Genomic DNA, 12,594 nt, shown 5'->3' with positions numbered 1-12,594 from the left:
AGTTAGAAATAACCAATAACACCATTTAAAAGAAATACTTGAGGCCCATTTTACATTCATATAAAATATAGAAGTGTTATAATGTCTTAAATGCTGATTTCAATAAGAACTGAAGCACATGAGCGTAAGTTTAAACATGAGCAGATCTTTCACCCGACACACATTTATTAATTTTGATAACATTTTAATATGCAATATTTTCTAATTGAAACTATAATATGCCTGGTGATGTATTTTAGTTCATAGATACAACTTGCAGAAATCTTGAGTTTGAATGAATGCACTAATATATCACAACACTGTTTTATTCATGATTCTGATGATTCAAGGTGTTCAATAATATCTGATATGATTTCCACACGTTTCTGAACTAATGATGGCGTCTTACAGCAGAAACTTGAATGTGTCTTTCAATTAAAGGAACGCGCCGACTTTTTGGGACTTTATCTTATTCACCGTATCCCCCAGAGTTAGATAAGTCCATACATACCCTTCTCTTCTCCATGCCGTAACTCTGTCTGACGCACCCACCGCTAGCCTAGCTTAGCACAAAGACTGGAGGTAAATGGCTCCAGCTAGCATACTGCTCCCAATAAGAGACTAAATAACTTGGGTGGAGTGATTTGCTCGCAGCGCCTGAGAATCCCCGTGGTGAGGAGCAGAGAGTTCGCTCAGAGTTGGAGTAAATCACTCCGCCTGAGTAGCAGTGCTTTGCCTTCTGAGAATATAGTTCCCAGTATGTATACGGTTAGAAGATGGCTGTGTCTCATGTGACCTTGTTATTCATACATGCTGTGACTATACAAATCACAACATGTAAATAGGAAAATGTTGGCGTTATTTTGTCACTTATTGGGAGCAGTATGCTAGCTGGAGCCATTTACCTCCAGTCTTTGTGCTAAGCTAGGCTAGCGGTGGGTGCGTCAGACAGAGTTACGGCACGCATGCAGAAGAGAAGGGTGTGTATGGACTTATCTAACTCTGGGGGATACGGTGAATAAGATAAAGTCCCAAAAAGTCGGCGTGTTCCTTTAACACGTACGGTAAACATGAAACTGTTTTGAATGATTGATAGTGACGGTTCATCCGAGTGGCTTTTCTTAAAGGATTAGTTCACTTCAGAATTAAAATCTCCTGATAATTTACTCATCCAAGATGTTCATGTCTTTCTTTCTTCGGTCGAAAAGAAATGAAGGTTTTTGAGGAAAACATTCCAGGATTTTTCTCCTTATAGTGACTTCAATGGGGTCCAACGGGTTGAAACACTTTAATAAAACACACGAGTCTGACCCCGTCTTCTTCCTTCCACACACTGAAATCATCACAATAGTTAAGTGTAATTTATTCCTGTGATCAAAGCTTTAAATTAATTAGCATTTGTAGCAAGTTGCTAACATGAATTAGCATGTTGTTAGCATGTTTTAACACATTGTTGACATGAATTAACATGTTTTAGCATGTTGCTTGTATGAATTAGCATGTTGCTAGCATGTTTTAGCACATTGCTAGCATGAATTACAATTGCTCAACATTATCATGTTTTACCACGTTGATAGCATGAATTAGAATGAAATAACATTGTTAGCATTTTTATGAAATGTTCGCTGGTTTGTCTAGATAAGACTCTCATTCCTCGGCTGGATCGTGTCGAGATTTTGAAGCTGCACTGAAACTCACATCTGGACCTTCAACCCGTTGGACCCCATTGAAGTCTCTATATGGAGAAACATCCGGGAATGTTTTCCTCAAAAACCTTAATATCTTTTCGACATCAACATCTTGGATGACGTGGGGGAGAGTAAATTATCAGGACATTTTAATTCTGAAGTGAACTAATCCTTTAAAACATTGACAGGGATTTTAAACTATTCATTAAATACTGATTAGTTCAAATGTTCATCTTACATACATCTTCTCAAAAGAGTGTCGATGCTATTGAAGAAACTCGTGTGAAATGCTGCTGTTTTCATCAGGACTGAAGCACAGATGCTTCCAGCGGGTCAGAACTCGTCCTCTGAACTGTCGGCCAGTAGCATGGCGTTGTCCGGGCCGCTACGCACTTCTCTGGGCGGCTGAAGAGGATGAACATTGAAGAAAAGTCACAAGATTAAAACCATCAGTACTCAAATGATAGATTAATAACACAATTACCATGTTGCTAGCATGTTTTTAACAAGATGTTAACACAATTTGCATTTTGCCAGCATGATGCTAACATGATTACCATGTTGCTAGCCCATTTTGACTTGTTTTTATCATGTTTTAACCCTAAGCTAATTGCAATTAGCATGTAGCTATTCAATGCTAGCATGTGTAGCAAAGTCACAAGATTAAAACCATCACTATTCAAGCTAATCTGCTGATTTGCTTTGTACATTATGCAACATTGAGACTTCATTCACTCTTGCCAGTGTTTCGGCTGTGTTCAGAAATGGAGCGGCCCGTACCTTCCTCCTCTGCTGTTTGAAGCTGTCTCTCCTCTTACAGTTCCTGAAGAAAATGTGAGTGGTGTTCGCCGTGTGCAACTACACTGTTAGCATGCTCTTAGCAAAATTCTAACACGATAAACATGTTGCTAGCATGTTTTTAACAAGATGCTAACATTATGAGCATGTTGATAGCATGTTTTAACTAGATTCTAACATGATTAGCATGCTGCAAGCATTTTTTTAACAAGATAACATTATTAGCATTTTGCTAGCATGTTTTTAGCTAGATGCTAACGTGATTAGTATGTTGCTAGCATTATTTTTAACAATATGCTAACACAATTAACATGTTGTTAACATGATGTTAGCATGTTTTTAACAAGATGTTAACAAGATTAGCATTTTGTTAGCATAATGCTAACATGAAGAGGATGTTGCTAACATGTTTTTAACGAGATGCTAACATGATTACCATGTTGATAGCATGGTTTTATCAAGATGCTAACACAATTAGCCTGTTGCTAGCATGATGGTAGCTAACAACAGTGCTAGCACATTTTGACTTGTTTTTATCATGTTTTAACCCTAAGCTAATTGCAATTAGCATGTAGCTATTCACTGCTAGCATGTGTAACAAAGTCACAAGATTAAAACCATCACTACTCAAGCTAATCTGCTGAAGCTTTCAAAGGGCTCAAATGATAGAATTGGTGTGTACATTATGTAACATTGAGGCCACATCCACACGAAGCCAGAGCTTTCCCTATCCGATGTTTTTTTTTCCTCGTTCAAAAAAAAAAATCCGTAAACACGGCGTTGTCTCAAGAAATATCTGCGTACACACGAAACCACTGAAACCGACTCAAAACGATGTACTATACATGCCAGTCCAGTATGTGGCGCTTTAATTCTGCCACAGAGATGGCAAAAAACGCGGAGAAGAAGCACGCGCATAAGGCATAAATCTTTCTTATAGCCTACTTTCAATGGCATAAACCCTATGGATAAACCGTTGCGCACTGTATACAATAATATTAGGCACAGTAGCTGCTTCTTTTCTTTTATAGGTCTTTTTTTACCTATAACTTATATTGAAAATATTGAACAATATGAACGGACGCAATATGACATATAGCGGACGCATAAAGCTTGCACAAAGAACCGGCAAAAGTAATCAAATATGAATGTGTCAAAAATAGCAAGGAGATATTTTAATTGTTTATTAATAAACTATCTGTGTGGCTGCAAAGATGAAGTTGACGATGCTGACTCGCCACCTTCGCAGTATTATGACCGTGACATTTAGAGAAATGCACACTTGATACGGATTAGCCTACATAGCTATATGTTTCTTAACTTTCTTTTCATTTAGAATTTTTGTTCTATGTTGTTTAAAAGTTATTTCAAGCTTTCTAAATAGGCCTATATATATATATATATTTATATTTCTGAGTTTCGGTTCATTTATACAGCGAGTCCAGTTCACGAGCAATGCAAGACATATGGCGCCGGCACGTCCGTCTTGATTGTCTGCTATTTGCTTCTTATTGATTAAATCCAGGCAATTCGTTGATGAAACATGGATTAAAATTAAGATACAATTTATACAAAACGAAATTCACTTTAAAGAAAGGCTTTATACAAAACGAAACTTAATGGGGTCAAAATTAGGCCTATGTCTCCCGATATATCTTATGATTACTCATTCACTTTTCAACATTGATGAAATTAAAAAATAACATTATTTAAGCATAAATATGAAACTAAATACATTTTCTTTAATGGCTACAAGTAGGCCTACAGATAAATTTAATGTTGGAGTGGAATGTTTGCTGGTTAGTGCGTTTTTTGAATAATTCCCAGCGATCGTCGAATATTATTTTCGCTTGAAATGCATCCCTATAAAATATGAAATGTCTTAATCAGACAACAGACCAGCACCATATAATGAAGAAAATAGAAATAAATAAGTAAAATAAGAATAGCTATATGTAAATAAATAAAAGAATAAAATAGGCTCAGTAGGCTATAGCTTCTTCTGCAGCATTATAGTATATTTTTATACAAGCATATCGTCCGCAGTTGTTGCTGTTACGTGCGGTGTCTGACTAGTCGACACGTGGGGTGATGACATCATCGTTTCACAAAATGTACGGATTGGCCGTACACACGAAAACGCAAGGGTGGCGTTTTCAGATTTATCCACCTTGGGACCCGGTTTAAAAAAATAGCGGTTTCAGTCTCCGAAAACGCCGGATCCGTGTGGACGAAACGCCAATACGATAAAAAATGTATACGTATACAGTGAAACGCGTCTCCGTGTGGACGGCCCCTGAGACGTCATGATTTGATGTTATGCTTGACTCTTGCCAGTGTTTTGCCGCGTACCTTCCTCCTCTGGTGCTTGAAGCTGTCTCTCCTCTTGCGATGGATCAGTCTGATGCTGTAAAGAGCACCGACCAGCAGAAGAGCACCAGCTATCCCGATGCCAACAGGCGCCAACATCCCCGACACGTAACCAGCCTACCAGGGGGATAATCAACATGTTTCAATGTTTCTGAAAGAGTCTCTTCTGCTCACCAAAGCTGCAATTATTTGATCAAAAATACAGTAAAAACAGTGAAATATTATTACAATTTAAAATAGCTGTTGTCCATGTGAATATATAGTAAATTGTTTATTCCTTAATTAGCATGTTTTAGCACATTGCTAGCATGATTTAACATTTTGTTATAAAGCACATTGCTTACATGAATTAGCATGTTTTTAGCTGTTTTTAACACATTGCTAGTATAAATTAACATGTTTTAACACATTGCAAGCACAAATTAGAATGAATTAACATATTGTTAACATGTTTTAACATATTGCTAACATGAATTAACAAGTTTTAGCACGTTGCATGTATGCATTAGAATGTTGCTACCATGTTTTAGCACATTGTTAACATGAATTATCTTGTTGCTACCATAAATTAGCACATTGCCAGCATGTTTTAAAATGTTGCTAGTATGAATAAGTATGTTACTAGCATTACAATAAGCGTGTTGTTAACATGAATCATAATCAATAAGCATATTACTAACATATTGTTAGCATGTTTTAACACATTGTTAGTATGAATTAGCATGTTGCTAAAATGTTTAAACACACTGCTAGCACAAATTAGAATGAATTAGCATATTGTTAGCTTGTTTTAATACATTGTCAACATAAATTAACAAATTTTAGTGTCACTAGCATTTTACCTTTTGCTATCATGCATTAACATGTTTTAGCATGTTGCGTGCATGAATTAGCATATTGCTAACATGTTTTAACATTTTACTAGCATGAATTAGCATGTTGCAAACATGTTTAAACACATTGATAGCATGAATTACAATTACTTAATATTATGTTTTACCATGTTGCTAGCATGTTTTAACACATTGCTAGCATGAAATACAATTACTTAATATTGTTATCATGTTTTACCATGTTGTTAGCATAATTAGAATGAAATAACATTGTTGACATGTTTGCTAGCATTACTAAACATGTTGCTACCATGTTTTAGCACATTGCTTACATGAATTATCTTGTTGCTAACATGAATTGCATATTGCCAGCATGTTTTACCATGTTTCTAACATGAATAAACATTTTTAGCACTTTGCTAGCATGAATTAGTATGTTTCTAGCATGAATAAGCATGTTTGTTAACATGTTGTTAACATGAATCATATTGAATTAGCATATTGCTAACATATTGTTGGCATGTTTTAACACATTGTTAGTATGAATTAGCATGTTGTTAACATAGCATATTGTTAAAACATTGATAACATGAATTAACATTTAGCTGACATGCTTTAACACATTGCTAGCATGAATTAGTATGTTTCTAACATGAATTAGCATGTTGCTAGCATGTTTTAGCAACATTGTTAACATTGCTCAGAATGAATTAGCATATTGTTAACATTTTTTAACATGTTGCTAGTATGAATCAGCATGTAGCTATCATGTTTTAACACACTGTTAACATGAATTAGCATGTTGATAGCATGTTTTAAAACATTGCTAGCTTGAATTAGGATGTTGATGTGTTTTAGCACACTGTTAACATAAATTAAAATTAATTTGCATGTTGTTAACATGTTTTAACACGTTGCCAACATGAATTAACATGTAGCTAGCATGTTTTAACACATTGCTAACATGAATTAGCATGTAGCTAGCATCTTTTAGCACGCTGTTAACATGAATTAACAGGAAATTACACTATTCTATAAATTCATATAGAAACAGCTATTTTAAATTGTAATAATATTTCACTGTTTTAACTGTATTTTCGATCAAGGTGAGTAGAATAGACTCTTTCAGAAACATGAACTAGTGTGAATATGCGCACCTTCTCTCGGATCAGCTCCACCCAGCTCCGCACTGCACACAGCAAACACAGAACGTTAGTAGTGAAGCTCCTGACGAGACTCATGCTAGCATGGCTGTGTGTGTGTTCTCACCGAGGCCCTGGTTCCGCTGCACCCAGACGGGGGGAGGGGGGATCAGGCTGTAGGGCGGCCGCGTGTGTGGAGCCAGGGTGCTCTCCATCAGGTCCTCTTCACTCTCCTCCTCAGACTCCTCCTCCTCGTCTTCATCAGGCTCATCTGTAAGACAGAGATGTCGGTTCAGCTACTCAGCCAGAAGCTGATAGCGTGTCAGAAACTAGCGCTTTAAACGCACACGCACCAACCTTTAGATTCCAGATCTTCGTGAACAACCGCCAGGGTCTGATGGGTAACTGAGCTCTGTGTGATGTCATCGTCTGCAGGACCAATCAGAATGCTTTACAAAAATACATTCGTTCATCTTGTAGAAGCTGATATGATGTTAAGGTGTTTCTAATCTAATGTTTAGTTTTTATTTAATTATGTTGGCTTGACTATTCTACATCTTTTCTAACCGATCCGACTTACGGTTTTCCTAAAAATGACGATTAAAAATGCTATAGACTTACATTGAGGGGGTCAAAACTTTAATTCAGTAACTCTATTAGTATTTAAGCTACATCCACTACGTATCTATCACTGGGAAAGCCTAGCAACTAGCTTAAGACATGCTAACAACAAGCTAAATCATGCTAGCTACATGTTAATTCATGCCAGCAAAGTTTAATTTCCTGTTAAAGTGTTAATTCCTACTAGCAGTGTGCTAAATCATGTAGCAACATGTTAATTCATGCTAGCAACATGCTTAGTCGTGCTATCAATGTGTTAAAACGTTAGAAACATGTTAATTCATGAAAGCACCGTGTTAAATCATGTTAGCAACATGCTTAAAAATACTAGCAGTGTGTTAAATCATGTTAGCAACATGTTAATTCATGAAAGCAGTGTGCTACATCATGTTAGCAACATGTTAAAACATGCTAACAATCTGTTAAATCATGTTAACAACATAAATCATGTTAGCAACATCTTAAAAAAGTGTTAAAAAATCATTTTAGCAATGTGTTAAATAATGCTAGCAACATGCTAATCATGATAACCACATGCAAAATCATGTTAGCAACATGCTAACAATATAATAAAACATGTTAGCAATCTGTTAAATCATGCTAGCAGCATGCTAAAACATGCCAGTACATTTTTTTACTGTCTCTGAGTAAAACCTTCAAGCTCTTCAAAGTTGTTTTAAACTTTCAGACCTGGCTTTTTTTTTACCATCAACCTTTACTCATCTAGATATTATTATTATTATTATTATTATATGATTTGGAAGCATTCTCACTTCGCTCCAGTGACGCATCAGGTTCTGTGACGGAGGGTCTCGCTCCAGACGTCTGCCAGTCCAGCGTTCCTGAGATAAGGACATCAGAGGAATTGTGCACCGTATCCATGGACACCATTCGCTCCGTATCCATGGACACCATTCGCTCCGTGTCTCCCATCGTCACGGCAGCCGGCGCCACGGTGACGGACACTACGGATGGCGATGCGACGTCCTCGAAGATCAGAGGCAGGTCTTCGGATGGCATGGTGGCATCGGTGCCCAGCTCCAGCACGCTCACTTCTTCTGGAAAAGGGAAATGCAAAGCCAAGAGCATCAAACACAGAGCTGTTAACATTAATAATGAACGTGCAGACGCCTCTTTTAGCAGTCAGCTCCACTTTTCTCCAGTACAACTCAAAATAGAACGTAATTAGGCTGCCGTCGGCGTCCGCTGGGGTTCAGAGTGCTGCTCTACTCAGAACCTCTACTAATGCAAATGTTTTCAGCCCAGAACCAGAACTCTAAACTCTAACAGAACTTTTACTACAACTATTGGCTCTGTTCTTTGACGAAAGTACTTCATGGACAGATACACTGTTCCTTTGGGTTGTTTAACGTTAAAATCATAGACTGTAAAAAAATACGTTCCGTAGTGTGCGTGACGTCACCCGTAGTGTTTCTGAAGAGCGTTTTTGAAGCTCAAAGTGGGCGGAGCCGGCCGTCGCCATCTTGGCAGCGTCACTCCCGGATTACCGCAAATGTGCAGCGAGGCGGATTAGCTGAGGTGACGTGACGCTAACAGACAGCAGACAAACGCTAGTAGTGACATCAGCCGCAATCCACCTGTCACTCAAGTGGCCACGCCCTTAATTATGCACAGCTTTAAGGCTTAATTAAGACGGATGAGTTATTAAAAAAATATTCACCCCCTCACAGTCGTCTTGAAGGGCAAAATTAGCTGTATAGACCAAAACCACTTTTTGCACCAGACTGTAAACATGTTTTATTCTGCTGTAAAGTTGGGCATTTTAACATGGAGGTCTATGGGATTGAGTCTCTTCTGCAGCCGGTCTCTAGTGGCCAGTTGATGAATCTGGTGCTCTTCGCGTGTCGGTCAAAAATTACCGAAATTAATTATTTTATTTCAATTAAATGAATGTAATATATTTTAGATCGATTATGTTTTTTATTTAATATTTTGTATTTTTAGGGGATTTTTTATAGTAAATTATATTTACGCTGTATTTATAATCCATTTATTCACTTTTTGAGCATAGACCTGAAAATTAAATTTCAAACTTAAACTGTGGTAAATCCTGAATGCTTTAGAGCGACAGACTGAAGTTTGATCTCTTTTCAAAAACATGTTTCACTCAAAAACTGTGAGAAAATCAAAGCCATAAATCTAAACAAGTTGTGTTCCAAATTTGAGGTTGATATCTCAATAAATTATCTTTCAGTGAGAGTGTGTTCGGCTGCAGTACCAAATGCTTCCACTAGAGGAAATTCCTCTCCATTCATTTCCAATGCGCACATTTTAGACCGCGAGGAGCACAAGTGTGACGATTTTTTTTCAGGACCATTTAATCTGTTTGAATCATGCTCATGATTTTTCACACAGCAAGTGCCAAAACCTTTACCAAGTTTCGTACCATTCCGATGAAGTAAATCATTTTTCGGTCAAAAATGACCGTAGAGCACCAGAGGGTTAAGTCACTTCCGTGTTGGTTTCAAGAGAGAGATCGGAAGGTTTCCGCTTGGTTAAAATGCGTGTCGATCACTGACCTGTCCGCAGATGAACCGGTTCCGTCCAGGTATCGGCCGCGTCCAGCAGTTTCGGTCCAGACGAGTCTCCGCTGGGAACGCCGGTCAGAGAGTCCGAAGGAGTCTGAAGTGTGTCGGTTCTCGGAGAACACGTCGTCTGAGAACACGGGAGAGAGTCCGTTGTGTCGCTCGTTCGCTCGTTTCCGTTCGCCGTCGCTCTGCCAAACCCCTCGTGAATCCCATCGGATTCCCCGTGCGTAACTCTCGGAGCAGACGTTTGAGCTGCCTTGGGATTTTGTGAGCTGATGGTCAACGAGGATGAGTTGGAGAACGAGTCGAGTGAGTGAGTCCTGGTGTCTTTATCATCTCCTCCTCCTTTATCCATCGACTCCTCGAGCGTCTCCCGGATGGAGAGACACACCGCGACCAACAGGAGACTTCGCAAAGTCAACATAGCGGATCCGTCACTCGAGCGCGGAGTCCGAAGGCGAAGTTAAACGTGAGCGGGTCCGAAACACTCAAGCACACTTCCTAGAAACAGGAGCAAGTGGAAGGAATCCAATGTGCTGTGACATAAATGACAGATTTTCATATACGGTATACAGTCGAACCAAAAATTATTCAGACACCAGATATATATATTTTTTTACTAGTGTGTGCAGGACACTATAGTTCATTTATGTAGCCTGATAGCAAAATAAAGTAAACTGTGACACATCATACCCAAAAATTCTTCATACAGAGACTACTTTTATAAAAATTTGGGAGCAAAAATGATTCGGACACTTTGACCTGACCATGTTTTGCTGAAGTGTGTTTTCTTTAATTGCTAATGCTCTTTTTACGCACAGACTGAACAACATGAAGCATTGCTTGGTGATTGGCTGAGCTAAACTGGTATTATCTAATTGTGTAGTTAAATTTAACAGCTGACAGATATTCAACATAATTCATGTGTGAGACAGTCTAACAGAAGGACGGACAAAACCAGTCAAATATCAACTGAGTTCATAACTCATATTTTATTACCATTTTCTAAACTAGAACAAGAATGAGTCTGGCATGCATTGGTTTTAGACAGACTGACTGAATTGGCTTTACTATTTCTTCATCAGATATTGAACATTATTGAACTGATCTGAATCAACATTGATCTGAATAATGACACTATTTAAGGGTACTTTTAAGCATTTTTAAGGGTATATTATTTAAAGTCCCCGTTGTCAATAATTGTGACCCTTAAAACTCATCTTTGATCACCAAAATGAAAAAAAAAAAAAATCCTTCATGCCTTAAAATAGCTTGAATGTAACTCGACACCCTTGCCTCATTTAGTATACGCAGTTTTATGAATATGCAAATGAGCCCCGCCTCCACTCACTCACAGCAGCTCAGAGATCCACTCGTTGACCTAATTGGTTTATAAGACTTTAAAAGAATCCGCCATGTCTATAATGGTGCTTTTATGAAGAATAGAATTTACAGGCGAATAATTAATGTGCAGTTTGCTCAAATTGTTTTAATTGCATCCATTTATGCTAAAATAAATTATTCAAATTTAATGCATTCATAATGCATATGTTTTACTGACGTATTCCAATGATTATTTATGTATTGTATTAAAGAAGAAAATATTATTAAACATTGGTTCTGGTATATCACACTTAAAAATGATCAGCATTGGCTGTAATAAACAACAAAAACCATATTAATCTCTAGAATTGTTGGATGTATATTCAAGATTTTATTGTTTTGTGCTGCTAGTTTAACCACCCATTTTGTCCTGGTCTACATTTCCTCGCTCTTTCTGCAGCAGTAACTTGACACACACACACACACACACACTACTGCAATTCTCTGCCAGTGTCTAAAAATAGCACGGAGACAATGCGTCCTACTGTATCATCCATTAGGTTTCCATGCAGTTATGTTTATTGATCATAAATCAAATGCGTGAATGTATATAATATGCTATAACATGCGTACTGTAATTGCATGCATTAATGCATTACATTGTCTCTGTCACTGAACACCTCATATGTCTGAGTCGGGCACTATTATAATATGCTGCGTAATTTCTCTCCATATGTGAATGCGCAATGGTCAGATTCTGGTTCTACCGCGTCACGTGCATTACAGCATGCGAACACTGACTGCTCTTCTGGACAACTTTAATATGAAGTAAACAAACACAATGGCACATCATCACAGTAATGACGCAGATCCTCACCTGCTGTGTGTGAACGCGGATCAGGCTCATGTCCAGTGCACGCGCAGTGTTCCAGTCACCCGTTCCCGCTCTTAAGAGGCATTATAAGCGCTCGTTGCCGTTATTCCTCCGTCTGCGTCAGCTCATGCCACACTGAAGTTTCCTCTGAATCTGAATCTCGTCTGCATCTGCGCAGTCGACTAAAGCCAGCTCACTGACAGCGCGGGAAACTTCAATAATTAACGCTCTAGTTATTTTTTAAAGGTGCATTGTGTAATATTTAGGAGGATCTGTTGACAGAAATGCAATATTACATACATAACTATGTTTTCAGTGGTGTATCAAGACCTTACATAATGAACCGTTATGTTTTTATTAGCTTAGAAAGAGGCATTTCTCTCTACACACACCGCGGGTCCCCTTACAGCGACATGT

General features: G+C 38.1%; 1 protein-coding gene across 2 annotated transcripts; it reads right to left on the bottom strand.

The window, feature by feature from the left end:
• Positions 1-1,038: 1,038 nt before the first annotated feature.
• armh4 (armadillo like helical domain containing 4) lies at positions 1,039-12,326 on the bottom strand. Of its 2 annotated transcripts, none has more exons than XM_084091577.1 (8): positions 12,181-12,326; positions 9,972-10,481; positions 8,205-8,489; positions 7,168-7,239; positions 6,938-7,081; positions 6,826-6,857; positions 4,818-4,952; positions 1,039-2,072 (listed from the first exon to the last, which is right to left on the bottom strand). In XM_084091577.1, the coding sequence occupies exons 2-8, from the start codon at positions 10,402-10,404 to the stop codon at positions 2,001-2,003; spliced, it is 1,173 nt and encodes a 390-aa protein (XP_083947703.1). In that variant the 5' UTR covers positions 10,405-10,481; positions 12,181-12,326; the 3' UTR covers positions 1,039-2,000. The 2 variants fall into 2 exon arrangements, with proteins under 2 accessions (XP_083947703.1, XP_083947704.1); XM_084091578.1 differs by having other exon boundaries at positions 1,858-2,072; positions 9,972-10,516; positions 12,181-12,318.
• Between the last annotated feature and the right edge of the window lie 268 nt (positions 12,327-12,594).

The sequence above is a fragment of the Abramis brama genome (assembly GCF_963993115.1).
Source record: "Abramis brama genome assembly, chromosome: 18".
Lineage (NCBI taxonomy): Eukaryota > Metazoa > Chordata > Actinopteri > Cypriniformes > Leuciscidae > Abramis > Abramis brama.
This window is presented reverse-complemented; position numbering and strand designations above follow the sequence as displayed.

Bases quoted from the DNA above. Each gene is read 5' to 3' on its own strand.
- armh4 (XM_084091577.1), bottom strand. From the start codon at position 10,404: ATGTTGACTTTGCGAAGTCTCCTGTTGGTCGCGGTGTGTCTCTCCATC. The intron at 6,858-6,937 runs GTGAGAACACAC...TGCTGTGTGCAG, and splicing joins GCAGCGGAACCAGGGCCTCG to TGCGGAGCTGGGTGGAGCTG. The intron at 4,953-6,825 runs GTGCGCATATTC...TCCCCCTGGTAG, and splicing joins TGGAGCTGATCCGAGAGAAG to GCTGGTTACGTGTCGGGGAT.